The sequence below is a fragment of the Carassius auratus genome, unplaced genomic scaffold (genome assembly GCF_003368295.1).
Source record: "Carassius auratus strain Wakin unplaced genomic scaffold, ASM336829v1 scaf_tig00040804, whole genome shotgun sequence".
Classification (NCBI taxonomy): domain Eukaryota; kingdom Metazoa; phylum Chordata; class Actinopteri; order Cypriniformes; family Cyprinidae; genus Carassius; species Carassius auratus.
The window spans coordinates 106640-132123 of NW_020526609.1; the positions used below are offsets into that span (position 1 = coordinate 106640).

The following is a 25484-nucleotide window of genomic DNA, read 5'->3' on the forward strand; positions in this document are numbered from 1 at the left end:
CCATCCTTCCAATTCGGGGAAAAGGAGGACGCATTTGTGGGCCGCATTTGAAGGATCCTACGAATTTGGACAGCCTTCGTCGTGGCGATGTGATGTAACATCCTTCAAATGAGTCCTCCGAAGGATGTAACCCTGAATTTGGACACAGCCATGGAAAATACAGTTGTTTACATTTAAAGCAAGGGGCGTGGTTTTATCCAACCCCGCGCCATTCGGTGTCCGTCGAGCAAATATATGAACGTGTGATATTATCAGCAAATCAAAAAGAAAAAAAAAACAGCAATTAAGTTTCAGCTAAAATGTGAAATATCATTAATATTCAAAAATGGACATAAGAAAGTATATGCAGCGTATTTCAGACCACAAAAAGGACACTGAAAGTGTGATTGAGAGTACAGCTGATGAACATGACAGCCATCAAAGCATTTTGATGGTGTAATAAAGTTAAGCCCCCTTAACAATTTCACATGCCCCCTCAGTCATTTCATCCTGCAGCCGGGCCTGGTCTTGCAGAATTATTACTAGTATTAATTAATAATTGGTTACCTGTAATTTCACTTTCCCTCAGTCATTGTCTTACATACTGGAATGAATTATTAAATGAATTGATCATGTGGTATATACTGAGGAGGCACACATACACAGTACTGTATATAAAATATAAAAACTAAGGTAAGTTATCTCAAGGCACTGGAGTCATGGTGGGGTTCCTATTGGAAGCTGATTTCTCACAAAACACACTCACAAACCGATTCACTACACACGCAAAACCTCTATAAAATGTACTGAATTTATTAATATTGCATTTTCATATTACTACTACTACTACTGCTAATAACATTTATATGAAAGCGTAACAAACCAATGTAATTGTGTATAACTATTTATTAGTATATACTTAGTTATTTTTCTTGAAACTTAACTAGTTGTCAATTAATAGTAATTATTCAGCTAACACATCTTCCTAAGTAGTTAACAGTAGTGAGTTAAGTGTTAATGAATAATTACCTGTTAGTTCTTTAATAATTCCTCATTAGTTATGCATTAAGTAAGAAACAGTATTACATACAGGGTGAACACACACACACACAATTTATTTATTTATTTGTATCTATTTCGAGGACATTAACAAGTGTATTCAGCAAGTATGCACTGAACGGATGAAAAGTGACAGTAAAGACTTATAATGTCAAAATATTTATTCCCGCTACTATATATGAAAACAGAGGACAGATACATAATAAACTTTATTAATATTGCTTATATAATGTTAAAAAGAAAAGTAAATTTTTGAAAAGATAGATTATAACTGACAAATATAACAAGACAACAGTTCAATCAGTCTTAAGAAAAGAGAAAGAGGGAGAAAGGAATGAGGGAAAGGTTGAATAAGAGGAGTTTGCGTGCACTTCTGAAGTTGGAGTTGGATGTTGCAGTTGTAGTTGCAGTTGTATTTGTATTCGTCGTCATAGTTGAATGTTCAGTGTCAGTGTTGAATTGAACAAATCCAGGCGGGTTGCTGCCCGTGTAAGACTTGATCCAGTCCTGATACTGAGATACTCTGGAGTACACACCAGGATATTTGGGGTCAGCACATCCTCGACCAAAACTCACAACGCCAGACTGAATCCACAGGGAGCCGTTCTTGCTGACCATTGGACCTCCAGAGTCTCCCTGTATTGACAAACATTCAGTGAACAACTATTACAGACAGAAGTATGCAATAATGTAGCCCAGTGGTGAAAGCATACATTTCCAGATCCTGTCAGAAGTGTCTGGTTTGTGTATCCCAGGGTATCCACTAGAGATCTCACTTCCCCATATTGTCACCCCACTTCAGTCCTGCATTTCACACAAGCCTTTATCTGTACTAATCACTTCATTGCACAGAGCTGTTCCCACTCACATTGTTTGCACCTGTCTACATATACCCAGGATGTTTCTTTCATTGTCATGGAGTCCCTGGTTAATGTCACTCAGTATTTTTTTTATTGTATCTTGTTTCTCTAAAAGCATTAGTTTTGCCATTGCGATGAGTGGGGGAAAAGTTTCCCAGTCAATCTGAATTCATCCCTAATTTAAAAAAAAAAGGAAATTTTACTCTAAATAAGAAACTAAAACTGCCAGCAGGTTGTGGTAAATCTCTAAAGAAATATAGTATATAGCTCTCTTTATGGATGGGCCATTGAATCATTGATACACCCAATTGATTCACTCAAAAAGCAGATTCATTGAGAAATGAAGCACTGTGTGTTGCTCGGAGACACAGCAGTTCGGCAAAAAGCAGACAATATGCATCACAAATATAACACGCCATTAACTGTTGAATAAAATCCATCACATCTGCAGTAAGGAGTATAGGTACTCTATATTCTAAAATTTTAGAATGCCTAGGCCTGGGCCGGGGCATGAAATTAATTAATTTGACAACATTTATCGCTTAAATTAAAAGCCCTACTTTAAAGTCGTAATGTAATGTTGTGAAGTGAAAATATTGCCATTTGGAGGCATTAAGTAATATAAATGTAATTTCATAACCACTATAGCTCCTTATTTAAATACATTGAGAATCTTTAGGAATCCTTAGAATTTATGTGTACTTGGCCTGGAGGGTGTGTGTGTTTGTGTGTGTGCGCGTTTGTGTGTGTGTGTGTGTGTGCGCGTTTGTGTGTGTGTGTGTGCGTTTGTGTATGTGTGTGTGCACGTTTGTGTGTGTGTGTGCTCTTGTTTTTGTGTCATATCAGGACACAACTCTGTATAATGACATGGGTGTGACACAGGTATTACAAGGAGAGGGTGACTTATGAGGACATAACCCATGTCCCCATTTTTCAAAACGCTTATAAATCATACAGAATGAGTTTTTTTGAGAAAGTAAAAATGCACAAAGTTTCCTGTGAGGGTTAGGTGTAGGGTTGGTGAAGGGCCATAGAATATACAGTTTGTACAGTATAAAAACCATTACACCTATGGGATGAACCCAATTTACACAAAAACAAACATGTGTGTGTGTGAGAGTACAGAAACACACTCACCTGTGAATACCAGTGTGTGTGTGTATGAGAGAGAGTATATACCTGGTAATCCTATGTCCTATGGTGGCCAAATGTTCCCACTAGTATATTAATACCAGTAAATGTTGACATTGTGGGATTAAAAAACAAATTTATAAATCCGTTTTTTTTTTTTTTTTTAAATCTAGATTTAGGTGTAGGATTGATGTGTGTGTGTGTGTGTGTGTAATATTTATTTAATTTTTTTTGCAACAAAGCTGATTTGTAGTTTGTGCCATCAAAATATTATCTGAGGTTATATATTGTTTTTATATTTCCCATTAATTTCCAGTCATTTTTGACCACAAAGGAGCCAAGTGTGACTTTTTTTATTTGTTTGACTCATTAACATATTTGATTTATGTACATGGTTTTTGTGTGTTTGTGTTTACAGCTAATGCGACCAGTGTTGGGCAGTAATCTGATTACTTTTTTAGTAACAAAATGATCTAGCGCGTTATAATTTTCAAAGTGCCAGTGGATTAGAGACCTTCTCCCGCGAGACCCAACGCAACAGAGAACACCGCGGGACAAGACTTGATAGACGAGTGCAGAGACGAGTGTGTGTGCAGGATTCGGCAGGATAAAATGATTCACTGGACTCCAGAGAACCAATCCCCCGCACCACCGGGCATTCTGATTGGATGCCCCGACACAGTACGGTGGCTCACAATAAACAAACTGCATAATCATTTAACCAAACGATCTACAGTGCTGGAATATGCATGCTCACCTTTCCTCTTATTATAACACACAAATTGTAGACATTTTGAAATATTCATTATGCATATATTTATTGCGTTATAACAAAGATTTGCGAGATTTGTTTTGACACAAACCTCTCGTGGGGGCGGGCTTAACAGTGATCTACTCTGATTGGATAGTGAGCTTTTGATGGATAGGTGCTCTCTGACCGGGAAGTACAGACGTCACTCAGTGGCGCGCATATTGGAAAGCTCTCGCGGTGATTTGTATGCAATACGTTGTGCCTCGTATTACCAATTATGTAAATAATATTTGGCCTTCGATCGTCTCAGTCTGTAAAGATGAGTTCTTGTCTTTCAAGGCAGCTTGAAGTAAGCTTGTGTTACTGAAGTAACCAATAACATCGATACAAGTTTTTCATGTTACAGTGTGCAACAGTTTGTTGTGGGTTATTGTTGTCATTCAGTAACACAAGCTTACTTCAAGCTGCCTTGAAGGACAATAGCTCATCTTTACAGACTGAGACGATCGGAGGCCAAATATTATTTACATAGTAATACAAAGCACGATGTATTGCATACAAATTACCGCGAGAGGCTTTTTTTTAATGCTGAGAACAAAATCATACAAAACTATAAACATACATCACATAATATCAACCACAAAACAACAACAACAACAACAAAAAAGAATAAAATCGAACTAAAGAAAAGAATACCAAAGCCAATTTAATTTGTGATGAATCATTCAAGAATAAAGCTGTGTCATCCGCTAATTGACTAATTTTAATTTTAGTGTTACCAATTGTGATACCCTTTAAAGGGATGGTTCACTTTCAAATTAAATTTTGATAAGTTTTAGCTTACCTCAAGGGCATACAAGATGTAGGTGTCTTTATTTCCGCAGCATTTCCCATTTTGATATTTTTAGGTCAAACCGTTCTTGTCTGTGACTCATATAATGGAGGTCTATGGTCACCAGAGGAATCCAAATTAAACAATTCCCCATCGTAAGTACACATTGATGACCTAAGACACGAAACGAGCGGTTTGTGTAAGAAAACGAACAGTATTTATATTGTTTTTACCTCTTGTACACAACCACGTCCAACTGATCTGAGGGTGCGAGTACTTCCTGATGTGGCGTGTGCGCGCTCTGGCTTAGTCTGCGCAAGCGCGGAAAGCCCCGGATGTGCTCTCTCGCGCGTGTACATCACTCATTGTTTACACTTACTGCCTATGGTTTACACAGATTTCAGAAGTATTACCTTTCACTGTGAAGATCTAAACATATTTAGACATACAGGAAATTGCAATGGAAGACGATTTCAATATATCAACAGACAACGTTGACATTTTTTTCACAACCATATTTATTTGAACCAGAATACACAGATCAAGATCAGGAGCGATCCGCTGCAGCGGCACGTCTTCAAGCCTCAGAGAGACAGATATCTCTTCAAAATTGGTGGCGTTTTAGTAGCAAGTGTTGTGAGATGCCAACAGAAGTGGAGAGCATATGTTGTCACGAATGGAACAACTACAAGACGACAACGAGGACATTGACAGTATCGCATCACACACCTGCCTGACTGAAGATCCTGAGTTTTCTCTGCTGTTGAGACGCAGCGTTTTGCACGTTGTGTTTAGTTTGCCATGTATAAACTGGAGGCGACGTCCAATGCCAGAGGGACCCAATGGCACGCTGTCAATAGAGTGAGTAATGTGTTGTATTTTTATTATAATCGCAACGATTATACGGTGCATTATAAACAAATTAATTACAATTACAATTAAGTATTTCAGACAGTGCAGATTGGTGGTGTATCGTGTGGTAAAAAGTAAACAATGAGTGACGTTAATGCACGAGAGATCACTTTCGGGGCTTTCCGCGCTTGCGCAGACTAAGCCAGAGAGCGCACGCGATTCTTTAAAAAAGAATCCTGCATACCAACATTAACGGGGGAAAAAGATGGCGCCAGGTTGTGTGTTGGCTTGCCGTCGCTCTACATTTAGGATGTCTGTTTTTTGTTTATTTATTTTTCTTTTATGTTTTATCAATTATTTGGATTGCTCACAGTTGATCTATGATCGCCTTTCGCTGCTAAGTCTTCGTTCTACAGCCTTGAATATGTGCAGCCGTGATTTGAACTTGAAATTGTTTGCTGAACAGCCATGCATGTTCCAGCCGCCGTTTAAAGTCTGTCAGGTAACTGGATGTGCGTGCTGGAAGAGGAGACGCCGCAGGAGACGAGGCATACGGGCTGGAGTCTTGGTGAAACTTAAGAAATTGAGGATCCTGAATAGTGGAGCTAGACCAACAGTGGAGTCGCGGCCTTCCTATTTGTTACATGTTCTGCCTGCCACATCAACATCATTGCGCTGGACTACACGGAGAGAGACGAGACGCGGAGGTGTGGTGCACTCAAATTTGCGCTCCGTGAGACGAGCTGGGGCAGTGAAGCTAAGTGCTGTTTCTTCCTCTAATCGGCCCGTTGAGTCGACCACAGTGCTCATGGCTTTGATAAACGCACGCTCAGTTGTCAACAAAACATTCATCTTGAATGACTATTATGTAAAGTATGGGCTGGACTTTCTTTTTATCACTGAAACTTGGCTAAATGACGCTGATATGAGTCCTCTTGTTGAGCTTTTACCAAGTGGATGTAGCTATTTAAGTACTTCGAGAAGTAATCGTCGAGGTGGAGGCTTGGCTGTTATTTTTAATAACATGATGAAGTGCAAGTTACTGCCTGCTGAAAGTTCAAAGAGTTTTGAAGTTCAATTAATGAAGATTGACTTGCCCTCGCCAGTGATTTGTGCCCTGATATATAGGCCTCCTGGTTATAATAAGAATTTTCTTGATGAATTTCGTGAGTTTTTATCCGTGGTTGTTCCATCTGCTGACAGGATTTTGATTATGGGTGATTTTAACATTCATGTTTGTTGTCCTGGTAAACCCATGACCAGGGAATTCTTGAATTTAGTTGATTCTTTTAACTTATTTCAATGTGTTTCCGGTCCTACACACGATCGTGGCCACACACTTGACTTGGTCTTTTCTTTGGGGATAACGATAGAAAATATTTGTGTTGAAGAAATGGCCATCTCGGATCATATGCCTATTAGGTTTAATTTTACCTCTACAACAGATGACTCTCATCAGCCTCCATCATTCTTGTCCAGGGTTATCACTACTTCTACATCTAGTGTGTTCTCAACTGCTTTTACTGAATTAGCCCTTCATATTGAGCCTACCATATTGTCAGCTGTAGGACCTGATGAATTGGTGGATTCTTTTAATAATGTTTGCTCTGAAATTTTGGATAATGTTGCGCCTTTTAAAATGAGATGTCAAAAAGTTAAAAAACGACCGTGGTTAAATGATGTAACACGTAATTTGAGGCGGGTTTGTCGGCTTGCAGAGCGTAGGTGGCTGAAAGATAAATTGCAGATATCTTATGATATTCTTAGAGAATCTCTATCAAATTATCAAAACGCTGTTAGAGCCGCTAGATCTTCATATTTTTCGCGAATTATATCACATAATGCAAATAATCCAAAGGTACTATTTTCAACTATAGATAAAGTATTGAGTCCTTCTATCAACTATTTTCCTTTCCCGTCTAAGGATCTGTGTGATAGTTTTTTAAAATATTTTATTGATAAGGTTGTTCTTATTCGGTCGAATATTGTGCCTGTAGGCAATGTTGTAGCTGATATAATTAATCCTTCTCGTTGTTTAAGTAAATTTGCATCTATTACATTAGTTGAGTTGGAAAAGATAATAATGCATTTAAAGCCGACTACCTCATTTTATGACGTTCTCCCGTCGCAATTGTTTAAAGAGGTTGTAGACACTATTGGTCCTAATATACTTCTCATTATCAATAGTAGTTTATATCATGGAATTGTACCTTCAGGGTTTAAGCATGCTGTTATTGAGCCGGTATTAAAAAAACATAACTTGGATTCACATGAGTTAAAAAATTTCAGACCTATTTCGAAATTGCCTTTTATGAATAAGATTTTAGAGAAAGTTGTCCATAATCAACTTACAGATTTCTTGATTGTAAATAACATAATGGATATTTTTCAGTCTGGATTTAGGACCAAACATAGCACAGAATCAGCACTTTTGAAGGTTACAAATGATATTTTGTTAAGTATTGACTCCGGGAAAAGTGTTGCCTTAATGATGCTAGATTTAAGTGCAGCCTTTGATACTTTAGATCACGCAGTTTTAATAGACCGCCTTAGAGATTATGTAGGGATCAATGGTGTAGCCCTTAAGTGGCTTTCTTCTTATTTGCATGACAGGACATGTTCTGTTAAAATTGGAAATTATGTCTCTGCATCTGCTGCTATTTCTTGGGGGGTTCCTCAGGGATCAATCCTTGGTCCGACTCTGTTTTCTCTGTATATGTTACCCCTGGGGTCTATTTTTAAGCAGCATAATATTAACTATCACCTCTATGCTGATGATTTACAATTGTACCTTCCTTTGGAGTGTGATGGTTGTGCATCTTTTACTAATTTTTATAAGTGCTTGACTGAGGTAAAGGGATGGCTAGCTAATAATTTTTTACAATTAAATGAGGATAAGACTGAGTTTATTATGTTTGGGAACAAGGAGTTTGGGAATGCTCCGGCTGGAAATAATAGACTACTGTCCAACAATATGCAAAGTTATGTAAAGAACCTTGGAGTATTTCTCGATTCGGAATTACGCTTTGATCGTCAAGTTAACAGCGTTGTGAAATCATCTTTCTTTCATTTAAGAAAATTGTCTAAACTGAAACCAATTCTTTCGTACAAGGACTTGGAGATTGTTGTGCATGCCTTTGTTTCAACCCGGCTGGATTATTGTAATGCTCTTTATCTGGGCATAAGTGAATCACTGGTTACTCGACTTCAGTGTGTCCAGAATGCTGCAGTGAGATTTTTAACAAATACCAGAAAACGGGATCACATAACACCTTTATTGATATCCCTTCACTGGCTACCTGTTAGATACAGAATACAATATAAGGTGTTGATGTTTGTTTTTAAAGCACTACATGATCAAGCTCCTGAGTACATAAAAGACATGTTAATTCCTTATCAGTCTCAACGTCACCTTCGCTCTTCTCGGAATATGCTCCTAACCGTCCCACGGTCTCGCTTGAGGCGTAGTGGAGACCGCGCTTTTTCTGTGGCGGCTCCTGCACTTTGGAATGTGTTGCCTCTATCTTTAAAAACCTCATCAGGCATGGATATTTTTAAGAAGGAATTGAAAACTTATTTATTTAATCAAGCCTTTGGCGCTTGATTAGGTCTGAGAACTGTGAGTGATTTGTTGTTTGATTTTCTTGTGTCTTGTTTTTAATGTAACTTATGGTTGGTATGTATTTTAGAGTTAGTGATCAGCCTACTTCTGGACAGCACTTTGGTCCATTCTAATGGTTTTGAAAGTGCTTTATAAATAAAAGTTGAGTTGAGTTGAGTTGAGAATCTAGGTAAAGTACCATTACTTAATTTGGTAAGTGCGGTTTCATTTTATGTAAAACATTTGGACCATCCTGCAAAAAGCATTGCCAAAGCCAATTTTTCGTAGAGCCTGAAATAAAAATTCATGTTCCAATGTGTCAAAAGCTTTGTAATAATCTAAAAAGAAAATGAAACCATCATTGTCTATTAAATCTGAATAATCTAACACACCTAGAACTAACTGTATATTATTAGTAATGTGCCTTTTCTGCAATCCTGATTGTGTTTTCACAGCGAGAGCTTTCCAATATGCGCGCCACTAAGTGGCGCCTGTACTTCCCGGTCAGAGAGCACCTGTCCATCAAAGCTCACTATCCAATCAGAGTAGATTACTGTTAAGCCCGCCCCCATGAGAGGTTTGTGTCAAAACACCAAACGAAAAACTGCGAAGCATTAGCAAAACCTGAGGCAATGAATTCAGAATCAATCACAATTAGCAAAAACAAATATTTGAAAAACATTAACAAAGAATGAAGCATATTTGAAGAGCCTGTTAAATTTGTGCGACTGAGTTCATTTTTTTCATTTTCATTGTGTTTTTCTTCTTTTGTAATTTCAGATTTTTGATAGTTTCTGAAAAAGTTACTTTCTGTTTTGTAAAGTTATGTTCATTTTTTAAATTCCATTCAGCCGCTTGCTTTAGTTAAAATTAACAGTGTTCTGTAAATGTTGATGATTTAATAACAAATATTAATCAGGAGCGTGTATGCTGGAATTTCATAGAGAAAAAAAGTAATGTAACTAGTAAAGTAACTAATTACTAATTAATTTTGAAATAAAGTAATCAGAACAGTAACATTATTACTTTTAAAAGGAGTAATCAGTAATCAGTAATTTGATTAATTACATCTTCAGAGTAACTTGCCCAACACTGAATGCGACAAAAGTCATCAAATCACCCAATTCCGTGATAAGTAAGAAATGTTGAAATTTCAAGACTTAAAATTTTGTGGTCAGTTTCAAGCAAAGAGGCCCATCGATGCTACAGTATAAAAAAGGGGATTGGTATAGAGCTGTAATCAGGACTTAAAAGTTGGCCTGATCCCGAATTCTGTACATTTTGATTGACAGCTTTTTAAAAGCCTGAACTCGTTTACAGCCACATTATTCAAATGTGTTCACACGCACACAGCTCTTTTGCCTTTTGTCAAGACTGAGTCATTTATACATGTTTTAACATCATTTATTCATGACTAACATATGATATAAGCAGGGCAGGACTTAGTACAATTAATATACAACATGTCTAGGTTGTATTCAAAGTTTAAATGTAATATTAAATATTCGTTATAATATAATAAACAGGATGTGTTCTCTCAGTTGAGAGATCAAAACACTGAAATAACTTTGAGCCAAAAAAAAAAGATGTTGGCTTATCAGTATTATAAAAGTTATTGTCATATCTGTTTCCTCTTATGTCAGGTTCTTATTTAATCAATAAATTAAATAGAATAAAAAGACATGCTGGCTATTAACAATCAAAATAAATCACTGTCAACAAAATTCATAGATGGATTGTGCATAAATGTTAAGTTTAAATATAACATTTTAATGTGGAAATATAAAAAAATATATAATAAGTTTATTTTATTTTAATATGAAACTACAACCGCCAGTAGGTGGCTTACTGAGTGTCAAATCAACCAATTTGTTTTAAAAAGCTGATTCATTTAACTTTGCAAACAACTGTACCTATAGCCTGATTTAATCATTTACTGGTCCGTGTAACACTGAGGAACAAAACACTTGTTTGGAGACGCAGCGGTTCTGCTGTTTGTTCTACTTTCTTTCTGACATAGCAAAACAGAATAGTGTAAGTTGTTGTTTAGCCTACTGTACATTTGGGATCTTGCAGATATATAAAAAAAGGCTATTTTTTCATTCAAATCTTTTTAACGACATATCTTCCCCACTATGTGTAATGGCAGTAAGACAAGAAAGAGCGCTCAAAACTCATCAGATGATCGCATAATTTAGTGTAACATTAATATATTAATATAAAATCATTCTCTGTAAAGAAATTAGGTGTGAACATTTGACAATTTATGATTATATTTATAAATGTGCGCTCTTCGGGGCTAAAGGCTAAATGGAGCTGAAGTAGCCATGTGATAAAACAATCGGTGCAGATGCGATTCAGTGTCCTTCTATGTGAAATAATCATAAATGCCAATTTATGCTGTTTGATTGTGAACTCGAAGGTCGTAGTCTTAAACTATAGCCTCGGCTGGCCCGTTTAAAGCTTGTGTGCAGGGTTGCCAGGTTTTTACGACAAAACCCGTCCAATTGGTAGGCTACTCAAAACTAACCCAATCGCGTTTCAAGGGGTCCCCTGGTGAAAATCAAACAAACATAAACGGGAAAAGGCGGGGGCCCCTACAAGGCGGGACCCATGGGCTGCAGCCCACTCAAGCCCAACTTGAAAGTTGGAACAAAGAAATAAAATAAGTCCTCTGGTAAAAACGAAACATCTCAGCACTCTAAATAGGCATAGGCATACACAACGTGCCAATGAAAATGAGTCTTTCTTAACAAATTAAATGAAGATCAATTATAAATTAAGATGGGTATTTGGCAATAACAAAATTAAGATAAAATCTCAGCGTGATATGCTTCGCCACTTATTTCCACAATCCAGCCTCAACTCGACGGTGAATAGCAGCTGAAATTTAATAAAAGAATAATGCCTATATATTCTGTCTACATTATGCATTTAAGACTCAATGAATATTTAGTTATCATTTGAAAAACCTTTTCTCACAGAGATTAGGCTAAGCCTATATGTTTTTGTGGAGGAAAATGATTGAATCCACTATAGATGTCTTCAGCGCGTTCCTGCGCTCACTGATGGTGCGTCATTTATTCACTCATTATTTTCATTATAAACATGGTCAAAACTTTTCTACACCTCAGACTTTCCTTTAGTTGCTGGTGCTACCAAAACGTAATCGCCAGAGACAAGCCTCCATTTCACTTCCTCGTCATCCATTTTCGCATCTTTTTCGTGCTAATCAAAACGCATCACATGACCGCTCATTTACGCACAAACCAGAGCCCGTGTAAAATGATATAAATTAAGCCTGAACACAACACTCTAAAAACGGCTGGGTTATTTTTTAACCCAAAATGCTGGGTTGAGTCTGTTGGGTCATTTTGTTGGGTTATTTTATTTCTTTTTAAACACTTTTGGGTAGTTTCAATTTACCAGGAGTTGGGTCAAACCTGCTGGGTTGTGTCGCTGGGTTGTTTCAGACCAGCGCTGGGTTATTTAACGCGCCTTGAAGATGTTTAAATCGCTCCCCAACTGTCATTTTGGAAGAACAACGGGGCAAAGCCACGGCTTTCAACTGTTTTAAGGTACGTTTATTTAATGTTTTCATTAATAATTATTTTCAATTGGCAGAATTATAACTTTTTTTTGCGGCTACAATACTTTTAAACTTCTACAGGCCAACATTATTTTACGTTAAATGATGAACAGTTTACCTCAAACGGCCAACCTACGTTACGTGACTCGCATAATTGTGTTAAGATATCTGAGATGACAGATTAATACAGTTTTATTAAGTTTCAGACAGTGACAGATGGCTGAAATATGCAAATAACTTTGAAAATAGAGGAAAAAGTCGTTTCTGACACTAAAAAGCGAATTTGACATTTAAGTGAGTCAAATGAGTTCAAAAGGTGAATACGACTTTTTGCTCTAATGTAAACACCTGCAGTTGTCCATATCGACATGTAAATCATATAGACGGTTTCAACGGCATCAACATCACTTCCGGTAGACTTCCAAATAGAATCAATAACAACAGCCAAGTCCCTCTAGAGTAGATATTTTTTGATAACAAAAAAATATATGTTTGCTGCGTGGATCAGGCGGACTTAATGAAAATGCTAATTCATTCTTTGCCAACAGGAGATGTTTTAAAGCATAGACATAAAGCGCGAGAAATAGAGGTTTCCCCAGTAACAGCTGTAAACAAAGCAGAGCTGGTACCTCACACGCTGCTTTATCAGGCATATAACATGCAAGTCTTCTTTCAGAAATACAGCGATATAAAAACACCCGTGCCTCGTTTTGTTATTTAAGCATATAAATGTAAGGAATTATTATTATTAAATGTGCAGTACGTAACATTACTCATGTTTATTCAACAAAGCTTTTTGAAAATCGATCAGTTTTAAAATTGTGGCGAGTCTCCAAAAATAAATAAATGTATGGGAAACACATCCCACAGCACAACCACCTGAGCCCAACTTCAGTCTACTCATCACCTTGACTTTAACTGCGTTTGTAGAAGGCACCACAGCCAGACCGATATACACAACACAGACCGGAAGTTAACTTAGGTCCAGGCGCGTGCGCCAGATGAAACCGTCTATAAATAACGTACAATATAGTCGGACCAAAGGGCTAAAAGAACCGACGATCCAGTTCAAATAAACCGGTTCAGTAATTTTCGAACAAAGTGCTCGAAAAAGCCCCTGGAGCTCAACCTTCAATTTTACAGAGAACCAGACTAGGGGGCGCCATCTCACTCTCATGCCCAGGAGAGGGAGGCCACGCTGGACCTGGGTCGTTCGAAAAAGACCCTGGAGCTCAGCCTTCAAATTTACAGAGAAACAGACTAACGTTAGAGGGAGCCGTCTCACTCTCATGCCCAAGAGGGTGAGGCCACGTTGGGCCTGGGTCGCTCGAATAAGCCCCTGGAGCTCAGTCTTCAAATTTACAGAGAACCAGACTAGGGGGAGCCTTCTCACACTCATGCCCAAGAGGGTGAGGCCACGTTGGGAGTGATTCCCGGAAAATAATCGACGTCTCGGAGTTCAAAGTGGCGCACGCACAGCGAGTGACGTAGGCTGCGTTAGTGTCGTGATTTGATGCTTTTGTGGTTTATAAAGTCTTTTTACATTCAAATTATAATACAAAATGGGTTTTTTTCCTGTCAGAAAAGCGCATGGATACATTTGTGAGAGAAAAACTCGTCGAGTGCAGTCTTATTGAGGCGTCTAACGGTAAGTACGTGTTTATTATACATTTAACATAATTGTTTGTCTGTTATAATCAACTAACGTTAACCCTCAGGTACAGTAACTTAAACGCACATATATTTTTATTTTGTGCTATAGTTAAAGCTGCACTTTGTAACTTTGTGTTCAGAATGTACCTAATTTAGGAGCGTAAACATCATATACCAATTTTCCAGATCGTGTTTTTGACTTGTCCTTATCACTTTGGTACATTTATAAGTGTTTATATATGGACTGTTTTAAAGCTCCGGATCAACGTGACTTGTCATAGAAATGTCTGTGCGCCCATGCAGTGTGATCTCCCTTATCTGTACCAGTGACTGTGTTTGTTTTGATATATTAACATAAAACTGTGATTTATAGTGACTGGAACATCCCATTGATTAGACCGTTTGAAAGCACACCTTTCAGCCAATCACTATTGAGAATGAGAAGTTGTCGTCATAGCACAAAGCCCCTCCCTTGATATCACGGTCTCCACCATGTTGGCAGGATACCGGCGGCGAAACAGGATTGTTTACATGTGTTGTTAAGAGGAGGTTCTCGCAATTCTGCACTGTTTTACCATGTCTGGAAGTTACTGCTGCGTTAAAAACTGCTCCAGTACCACACACGATACATATGGAAAACATAGGAACAATGGAATACAGTTTTTTTAGGTTACACCAAGCGCAAAACAGCGGTATTTGGAGAAGCTCTCAAGCGGCACAGAGACCTGGACCATTTACCTCCATGCACACATATGGACATTGGGAATTATATATTTTATTGTTTAAGTTACTACACAATGGAGTAGTTTAAAAGCCACAAGTCTTTGGAAAGTTACAAGGATTTCTGCTGTGGCTGGGTCCATCTACAGCAGGTGATGAAAACAGTGTTGTACTGGCCAAAGTAAGTTTATTCACATGCGTTTTAGCGTATTGTAATTACATTGCATTTAGAATGCACTTCTTGACCAAAATGACAAGTAATTAACTGCGACTGAACACTAGATTGTAACGAGATGTTCAATGTAAACGAACGTTTCCAACATATTTTGATGTAGGCTAAAGCTGTGTATGTTTAGTTATAATTTGATTTTAACACAATGACACATACTGTACCAGGTTTTTTTTTTTGTTGGGGGCTGCAAAGTGGACAAACCAGTTCTGGGTTAGCTAGGGTAGTTAAATGTGTGATTGCGAGATGTAAATGTCCGGGTTAGATTAAAGCCATTAACAGCGTGAATGCAAGGTGACTTACATCGTAAACAATATAATTCCCAATGTCCATATGAGGTAAATGGTCCAGGTCTCTGTGCCGCTGCAGGGAACTGCCCGAGAGCTTCTCCAAACACCGCTGTTTTGCGCTTGGTGTGAGCTTGTTCCTGTAAGGTCCCCTTTCTTTCTCCTTATGTTTTTGCATTGCTTTACTTTCTTCCTTTTCTTTTGCGTATTCGTAGATCCGTATCGATCTGTTCCGCCGACAAAATAAACGTGCAAAAATGAAAGCGCTCTGAAATGTTTAGTCGTGCCTCTGTGAAGTTCTGAAGGCATTGCCCCTGGCAGCTTTCAATGTGAGGCATTGGAATTTCAGATGCTAAAGTAATTGCGATTCCAATTGAGTTTTGGCAGGTAACATGTGCGACACAGTGAAAAACAGACATGGTAATTAATAACACCTCATGTACTTGTTCTTATGTTGCATTCTATGCTAACATTAGTCTGTTTCTCTCTTATTCCGAGGTCACCGTGGCCACCCGTATCCAGTACGTATCCAGATCAGAGGGTCACTGCAGTCGCCCGGATCCAGTATGTATCCAGACATGGATCAGCACCTAGAAAGGACCTCTACATCCCTGAAAGACAGCGGAGACCAGGACAACTAGAGCCCCAGATACAGATCCCCTGTAAAGACCTTGTCTCAGAGGAGCACCAGGACAAGACCACAGGAAACAGATGATTCTTCTGCACAATCTGACTTTGCTGCAGCCTGGAATTGAACTACTGGTTTCGTCTGGTCAGAGGAGAACTGACCCCCCAACTGAGCCTGGTTTCTCCCATGGTTTTTTTCTCCATTCTGTCACCGATGGAGTTTCGGTTCCTTGGTTTTCCTTAGTTGGAGACAATTAATATCAAGCGATATCATCGACTTAATTGCACAGAGGGACGATACATCACTGAATCAATGATGAACTGATTATAACTGAAAACTGAGTGTTTACGTCCCTTTGCATTATTACACACTATTTTCCTATTTAATACTGTAAAGCTGCTATGATGCATTATTTGATCAATATGACAGGCTTATTACTCATAATAAATGGAAAATACAGCTGCAAACGGACTGCTTTTCCCTTTGAAATTTGGCAGTCACTGTGCATTCATGAAAACTGAAAAGGTAGTTTTTGTTCAGTGTTTTTGAAACAGTGTTTTTGTTCAAGATTTGCAATTGTGTTTGGATTTTGTCACATGTGGAAAACTCAATTGAAAATATAATTTGCAATTCCTTTTGAAAATTGTCCTTCCGTTGACAGGTTCTATAGCAGAGTACACTGCTCTCAGGTGTAGATCTTTGCTTCAAATCTTTCTAAGTGTTTGACAATAGTTCACCCAAAAATGAAAATTGTCACTAATTATTCATCCTGGTCTGAAAGCTCTCGAATATTATAGAAAATATCTTAACTTGTGTTCTGAAGATGAACGAAGGTCTTACGGGTTTGTAACGTCATGAGGGTGAGTAATAAATGACAGAATTTTCATTTTTGGGTGAACTACCCTAAGCAGTGAACATCTACCTACATAGGAGTCTCTATATACTTGATATACATTTAAGGACATCTTTAAATTATTTTACATTTAAATTTAAAGAATGTTAATTGTCAATGTCATTTCACTGTGTATTTAAATAGCTAAACATGTCAAAATGTAATAGTTAAACAGCTAGACATGTCATTCAGAAATTTTCTTATTTATTGCAACTGTAATTCTGTTATTTTTATTTATTTTGCATCTGCTGGAAACAAAAAAAGGGAAAATTCCATGTTTATCATTGGTACAAATTTTTGAATGTCAGATGGCATTAAAAATATTTTTTAACAGTCTAAATAACCTGTATTCTTCATTATTTACTAATCCATGATTGCTCTGTTAAGCAAAAGTGAAATTATGAGAATAACACAGCAAGAATAACCCAGAATCATAAAAATGCAAACCCACAAATGATAAAAATGACTCTATCTTGGGTTTTCTCAATAACCCAGCATGCTGGGTTAAAATGTGTAAACCAGCATGCTGGGTTACTTTAACCCAGCACGTGTTCTGTCCAATATTTACCCAGTGCTGGGTTGCCAATTGGGTTGTTTTTAACCCAGCCATTTTTAGAGTGAACAGAACCCATCAGGTCCCGTCTGGGAGTGTATTTGATTAAGCAGTTGGTTAAGCAGTTTGTTTATGCAACTGGCCACAGGTGTAGTATCAAAAAGCAGTAGTAGTGAATGAGTTTATGATTGGTGGAGTATGTTAATTAAGTTAAGCTATTTAAGCAACTACACAGTAAAAAACGTTGGGTTGTTTTTAAACCCAACCGTTGGGTTACACATATTGGGTCAATGTGTTTGGTTATCTTAAAATTTGTTGGGTCATTTTTTTTTTTTTCGTCGTTGGGTTATTTTTAGTTATAACCCAACTGTTGGGTGAAATATGTTTCCCGCTACACTCCGTTCAAATTTTAACGGTCCAGTCAGCGGACATCAGCGGCAGCCTGCATGATTGAGGGGGTAAGTAACTGTTAATATAATCGTATGATGTATATAACTGTTATAACATTAAGTAATGTGTCTGATACTTTAATTATAATTTTTTTATACGTTAAAAAAGTTTTTATTCCCTTTAGTCCGTTTTTTTCCCCCAGAGAAGAATCCTATTCCTGTTTGTTCGCCAGCATTAATACATTAAAAGATTAGCTGCAAAACTTTTTAGACAAGTATTACTTAAAGTTGATAAAAGTGTCTGGTGAAATGTGAAAGTTTGACGAAATGATTAGAATTAAGCTAGAAAAGCCTCACGGACCATTTATCGGATCGGACCAGTGAAAGAAGCTGCTCGAGCTGAGCTAACACATCAGTCACGCGGCAGACAACAGACTCCGCGAGAATCGTTTGAATGAACCTGCAAATTTTTGTTAGAGTTAAAAATGAAGACGAAAGAAAAGCACGCAGTCGTGAGGCAATCCGCTGCTTCAGCGGAAATTTATACCAGTGCCTCAAATTTACATAACGTTACTCCTACAACCAACCTTTCAGAGGGGAGCGTAAAACAGAAGCCATATTCGTCTCAGTGCACTAGCACTAATTAATTGTACAGTGAAAGTGTTTTTATGGTTTATTCATATTGAATACTGTTATGCATCTATTAGAATAGTTACAGCAATTTCTCTTATGAAGCTAGATTGATTGACATGTTTAAATGTGTTGTACTAAATGTGTTTATACTTATGTTTTAGACAATGGACTTTTTTGTGAAGGAAAAATTGCAACAATAGAATTTCTGCCTGTTAATTGAATCATTTCAAGGTAAGTAACCTATTTTAATTAATGATACATAAGTTTTCAATTTTACTTAGACCTATGACTTCCAAAAATTATGAAAAAAGACAAATGAGGTGAAATAAGTGTTGCATCCGGAGACGAAGTCTATGATTTAAATTTTCTTTTAATGTGTGTTTCTTCTTTCCATGTTTTTTCGTGGTTTCTCCTCAAACTGCCTGGCAGGTAGTTGATTGCTTCCAGCTGTACCTGCTTACCAATCAAGAGCGAGTCCGAATAAAAGCAGAGCTCCAGCTACCAGAGAGGAGAGAACGTTTCCCCAAGAGCTTTCTGAGTGTTGTCTGTGTTCTGCCCAGCCTGTTGTCTCAGTTGGTGGTTGTTGAGCTGCTTAATGTTCTGCTTTGGTACTGTAGTAGTTTTGTTTCTTTATTCATTGTGATATTCTTTAATACTTACCTTTTGTTATTTTAGTTTAAGAGATTTGTATCAGAGAGCTGCACGGGTCCGATTTTGTAAATCCGCACCCGCCCGTACCCGCAGTGTTTAGAACCGCATCTGACCCGTTTTCCGACAGCAGCACTAATTAAAATCCGCACCCGACCCGCTTAAAATAGAACCGACACCCGACCAGCACCCGAAATCAAATCAGTTAAGCAAATCACATTAGACACACTTTTTTCGAATTTTATTGCCAGGTCATACAGAAGTTATTTATGGAAAACTCTTTTTAAAAGATATTCGTTTTTTATACATTGTATCTTAATTTTGATCAATGTTTTATCTATCAATTGCCCATATTTTAATAAATAAGAAGCAAATATATAGCAGACAATGAAATAACCTTAGTGTACCTTATTGACAGAATTACTAAAAAATATTTTGCTACCTAATATTTAAATATTTTTTTATATCACGCATGCATGCATGTCTATTTCCCTCATATTAAATATAAAACGCATGTGGACTGATATTTTCCAATGTCTGGACTCCTTTATTAATGGAGTAGGCTATATAAACAGACGTTTCAATATACTGGTATTAAATGCATTTTCTGAGAATTTATATTTCACTTTTTTACTGCAAATGTCTAAATACGTGCTGTTTGGTCCATCAGTCACTGATCACATTAGAATAAAATATCTCATAATAAAATACAAAATTGACTGATTTATGAATATATGCATAGTTTTCATCAGTCGGAAATACAGATAAACGCTTTCATTTGTTGTATTTTTGATCCTGAAAGAAAACAGAACAACAAAAGAGCGAATCATACCACCGTCTGAGGTTGTGCTTCAAGTCGAACGCACCCATTTTTAAATCGTTCACAGCTGAGCATCGCGAGAGGCGGATCTGCGCCAGAGTGTGCATGTAAATGAGCTGCACAAAGTAAAAAAAAACAACAACCCTGGATAGCCTAGATTAGGCCCATATTCACAAATGTGTTAGCTATGGAATGAAATATCTGATATTCTGATTGTCAAATACATGCAAGTGGAAGTGTATTGTTGTTTTAACACCTTTATTACGATCGCGTTATGCGCAATATAATTTTATGACACAAATGTTAAAATAGGCTTAAATCAAACACATTTTAATTCAGATTCTATGTGTGTATATATATATATATATATATATATATGTGTGTGTGTGTGTGTGTGAACGGAAAACAAAAACAATGGGAAAAAAAAACCAACTGGCTGATCTTAACTGATCTTAACGTCTGTTAACTATGACTCATCATGCAGCCGTTCGCGCCGTGGTGATTTTTTTTTTTTTTTTTTTTAAGTGGAACGTAGGCCTATTTTTACGTTTGTACGTGACTGTTTTGAACCCGTGTTTAGACCCGTGTTTCCCTGTGTCCGACCCGACCCGCAGGACCGTGCAGGACTCTAATTTGTATTATCTTCACTTTTTAGTATGTTGCTTGGTTTATAGCTGCTACTATTAACATCTCTCTTAGCGGCTACGTTAATGTTCGCATTCCATCCAACAAAGCTTCCTTTCATTTACAGTGTACTTTTGTTCCTCCCTACAAGTCCAAATCAGTCAAAGGGTAAAGGGTGGGAAAATTTAATCACATTAGCCGCAAATATAGCCACAAATTTTCTGGAGGGAGTGAAAACTGGTTTAGTCTGTCTCTTAGTGCAAATGATAGTAGATCCCCACAAAGACTGTAAACATTTTTAACTAAGCTTAGTTTTTTATTTTTATTTTTTTAACTTGTGCTTTCTCTGTACTTTTGTCATTTAAAGGCCTTCGTGCAGAAATTGTTTTTAAAACCCTTCCTGCCATCTGCACCATACCACACAAATGGAAAAATGGTGTGCACATCAAACACGGAAATGAAGCGGTCCTTCATTGACATTCAATCTGTAAGTAAAAGCAACACTTAAAATTACAGTCCCCTGTGTAATCAAGTCACCTTTATTTGTTTTGTATAAGACACACGTTGTACAATACAAATCATTCCAAGAAGATATTTAGCTTTTAACTCATTTAAATTCACTCATTTGTAAAGTGAGTGTATCAATGAAATATAATCACAATGCATGTTAACTGAACTTTTTTTTTTTTTAATATTATTTTAAGGTTGGCACTAATTAGTGCTGTACTTGAATCAAGAGACAATCCAGAATCCACATTTCCTGGTGCTTGGTGTCAAGGAAAACACCTCCCAAGATTTTATTTTAAATGGGGAGGCGATGGAACAGGAGACCATACTACAGTCGATCTGTGTCTCAAACTTTTCTTTGTATATGACATCTACTACCTAAAGCCCTCTGCTCCTATTTGAGAGTTTTTGTAACACACAGTCTTTAATAGTTTCTTCTGCACACTGTCTCCTCCTTAAAAACGTTGTATTTAGTAATCAGTAAAAAACTTTTTTTTTATTTTATTTTTTATTAATCATCAGTAGGTCCAGCAGCTGGTATATTTTATTATTACTTGATTTTATGATTTTTTTTTTGTTTGTTTTATTATATCTTAGGTTCATTTTATTTGAAAGTCGTAATATTTGCCAAGTGTGTTAACCCATACTCAGAATTGGTGCTCTGCATATAACCCGTCCATCCAGCGCCCGGAGAGCAACTGGGGCTTCAGTGCCTTGCTCAAGGGCACTTCAGTCATGGGTATTGTGGATGGAGAAGAGCGCTGTTCATTCACACCCTCCACCCACATCTCCTGCCAGCACCGAGACTCAAACCTGCGACTTTCAGGTTACAGGTCCAACTCTCTAACCATTAGGCCACAGCTGTGAACTGTATTTGCACATTTGTGTGTTTTGATATAAATATGAATGGACACAATTGTACATCTTGAAAATGTCAGTTGTATTTTTACACATTCTTGTACATTTAAATAAAATGGTTTAAAATATATTTGTAAATGTGTTACTTGCATATTAAAATAAAACCTGTAATTTACAACAAAGTAGTTTCAAAATATGGTTGTATTAAGTCATTTTTAATAAAAATACTGATGTTAATTAATATAAATAACTAACTCAACAGTTGGGTAACTTTTAACCCAACAGGATTTTAACCCAATGGGTTGGGTTGAAATAACCCATAGATGGGAAGGTGCTATACCAACCCATAGTTGGGTTACAGGTTGGGTTATTTTTAACCCAACATTTTTTAGTGTGTAGGTTGGGAGTGTAAAGTTTGCTGGTTACAAAACTGGTGAGTAGTGTTTTTTTTTTTTTTTTTTTTACAATGATTTGGATTAAAAATGGTTCAAATGAATGAGTGATATCTTACCTGACATGCACCTTTTCCTCCCTGATTTAACAATCCAGCACAAATCATATTGCTTGTGATGCTTATGTTGACCCCTCCATAAGCACTAGCACAGGCACTGTTACTCACAACTGGTATCATCACCTGCTGTATGTCAGGAAGCTGGGTGCCTGCTACACAGATCAGAGGACACATTGTATGGTTTTTATTTCAAGGTAAACTGTTGAGGTTTACAGTAATATCTGCATTCAGTTAACTGGCAAGCAAATGTTCACTTACCATTAGATTGCAGTGTTCCCCATCCAGTGACCCAGCTCTCTGTCCCTCCAGCAAACACACTCCCAGCCGCTGCCAGACAGACCGGCTTAATGTAATCAGAGAAAGTCACAGAGGAGGAGAGCTGGACCAGTGCTATATCATTGTCAAAATTAGACATGTTAAAGTTAGGATGGTTGATGATTTGACTCGCTGTCCTGTTTGTCTCATAAAGGTTTGAGCCGGATTGGTTCAGACGACCGAAGTACATCACAAAGTAAGATGCATTGAACCTGTAAATAGAGAAAGTCTGCTTTAATCCAACTTTTATCAATCTACAAGTATATCTTAATCTTTATTTATTCATTAAACTTCATACTCCTGGAAGCAGTGTGCTGCAGATAACACCCAGTCTTTATTGGTGAGAGTCCCGCCACAGAAATGGCCTGTGTCCATGCCCATATAGGAGACATGAATGCTGACCTGCCACGGCCAAGCCCCCGCAGTCGCATTCTCTCCTCCAACAGTCCTGTTACTGAGAGGGGCTCGACCACATACTGATGATAGACAAGACATTGTGGGAATCCCCAATTAAAATGATATGTTACATAAAAGATTTGTGGAACAGGAGTTTTATGGTCATTAAGAGTATGACAACTTACCATCTAACTGGCAGAGAGAACCTGGGAAACAAACAATTAGATGAACATGTAAGATAATAATAATATAATTAACATAAAAATAAAATCAGCCATCACATTTGAGTTTAAGATGTCTTAAGGGAGCTGTTTTGGTCCCTTCATTTTTATTTTTTTTAATTTTTTTAAGTGAAATAGTTTCTTAGGACTTTGAAGCAACGCTTAAGGGATACTTAATGACCCTTGTTTTTTTTCTTGCAACCTGAGGTTCACTAAGGGTTCCCCTAACTTTATAACTGAGGGATTTAGACTGCAACCTTAAACCCAAAATATACTTCAGCCATTTGCATTCAATGATAGTCTGTACACTGTCTGTATGATGTAATGCTCGTCATCAGTTCACAGACATCCGTGCAGTGTCTGTGTGCAGCTCAGTTTTAGGGTGCATCTCAATTAGGCATGGGTTGATTACCGGTGTCATTAAGAAGAATTCATGGTTACAAAATCTCAGAAAATGTATACCCTTTTTCATGTCTTGTGAAAGATGGGAAGTGTAGGAATCCCTCAGGTTGTGTGCAGTGTAGAGAGCGTAATCACTCTCCTGTTGGTGGAAGCAGTCAGTCACATGTGTGGAGGATGGCTAAAGGAGCTGAACCCCTGGAACTCACGAGATCAGCAACCAGCCGTGTTCAAATTTTTTTATTTGAAGTTGTAAGTAAAACAAATATTAATGGATTGTTTTACAAGAAAATATTATTTCAGTCTTTCTGCTTTAAAATTTCACATTTAATTCAGTGTTACTTGTTGTTTCTTTGTAATTCATTTACTTTCAAGTTCCTAGTTATATTTGTTTCTACACCATTTGTTTTCTCAGTGTACTCTGTTCCTACTGTGTATCATTATGTTTGCGTGAACGATGTGCATCCTGTTAACAGGTTCTTAAATAAATACATCCTGTATGATCTCTGCTCACGTGTGCAGCTGCTGAGAAACAGGTCTTACAGCCACTTTGCTACTGATTAGGTTTATACTCATTTAACTCATCATATAAATCTTAATAATCTTAACGAAATTATAATTATAAATAAAAACACAATGTGTACTGTATATTAGTCCTCAATATGGGATTTAATATGGGGTTCCATGGATTAAAGCATCAGACTTTAAATCAAAAAAGTGTTTTGAGATCATGAGAAACTTAAATTCAGCAACGTTGGTAGTGTGTATTTGTAGTAGCAAATATTTATTTTATTGATGTGTTTATAAATGTCCCCAGCAACTGAAATTCAATTGGATTGTCACTCTTAAGCCATTTAAACATTACACTTATACCTAATTTTATAGATTTGTGCAAGATCTTACCTGCTATGCTGAGAAGTATGATTCCAGCAACACTCAAAGGGCTTTTAAACGTCATACCGATGTTCTGCTCCGTGTTCTGACTGCTGTTTCCTCAACTGTCAGGATAAAGAGATGGAAAAGCAGGTGTTCTTCAAGAGTTCTCCGCCCCTACCTCCATGAGTCTCATCGTTTTTTGTTTTTTTTTTCAGATGGCTGTCTGGTGCAGTCTTAACAACCTGGAGCTGAACATGCTCAAAACAGTGGAGATGATCGTGGACTTTAGGAGAAACCCCCCTGCTCTCCCCCCACTCACCATCATGAACAGCACTGTGACTGCAGTGGAGTCATTCAGATTCCTGGGCACCACCATCTCTCAGGACCTGAAGTGGGACATTCACATTGACTCCATTGTTAAAAAGGCCCAGCAAAGGTTGTATTTCCTTCGCCAGCTGAGGAAGTTTAACCTGCCACAGGAGCTGCTGAAACAGTTCTACTCAGCCGTCATTGAGTCTTTACTGTGTACTTCTATAACTGTCTGGTTTGTTTCAGCAACAAAATCAGACATCAGAAGACTACAGAGAACTGTTCGGACTGCTGAAAGGATTATTGGTGCTCCCCTGCCCACCCTTCAAGAACTGCATACATCCAGAGTGAGGAAAAGGCTC

The 25484-nt window shown here is 37.5% G+C and overlaps 2 protein-coding genes across 2 annotated transcripts; both read right to left on the bottom strand.

Moving 5' to 3' along the window:
* Positions 1–1087: 1087 nt before the first annotated feature.
* LOC113084873 (trypsin I-P1-like) lies at positions 1088–22891 on the bottom strand. Its single transcript, XM_026255014.1, has 2 exons — positions 22607–22891; positions 1088–1674 (listed from the first exon to the last, which is right to left on the bottom strand). Exons 1-2 carry the CDS (start codon positions 22778–22780, stop codon positions 1345–1347), a joined length of 504 nt encoding a protein of 167 aa, XP_026110799.1. The 5' UTR covers positions 22781–22891; the 3' UTR covers positions 1088–1344.
* LOC113084872 (prostasin-like) lies at positions 22739–24977 on the bottom strand. The gene is made up of 4 exons (XM_026255013.1): positions 24841–24977; positions 23503–23523; positions 23220–23397; positions 22739–23133 (listed from the first exon to the last, which is right to left on the bottom strand). Exons 1-4 carry the CDS (start codon positions 24893–24895, stop codon positions 22857–22859), a joined length of 531 nt encoding a protein of 176 aa, XP_026110798.1. The 5' UTR covers positions 24896–24977; the 3' UTR covers positions 22739–22856.
* Between the last annotated feature and the right edge of the window lie 507 nt (positions 24978–25484).

What these genes read in the sequence shown, in the direction of transcription:
- LOC113084872 (XM_026255013.1), bottom strand. Translation starts at nt 24,895, where the DNA reads ATGACGTTTAAAAGCCCTTTGAGTGTTGCTGGAATCATACTTCTCAGC. An exon ending in CATACTTCTCAGCATAGCAG is followed by an intron (nt 23,524 to 24,840) that starts GTAAGATCTTGC and finishes TTTGTTTCCCAG; the next exon opens with GTTCTCTCTGCCAGTTAGAT. An exon ending in TTCTCTCTGCCAGTTAGATG is followed by an intron (nt 23,398 to 23,502) that starts GTAAGTTGTCAT and finishes GTCTATCATCAG; the next exon opens with TATGTGGTCGAGCCCCTCTC.
- LOC113084873 (XM_026255014.1), bottom strand. Translation starts at nt 22,780, where the DNA reads ATGTGTCCTCTGATCTGTGTAGCAGGCACCCAGCTTCCTGACATACAG. An exon ending in GAGGAAAAGGTGCATGTCAG is followed by an intron (nt 1,675 to 22,606) that starts GTAAGATATCAC and finishes TTGTCAATACAG; the next exon opens with GGAGACTCTGGAGGTCCAAT.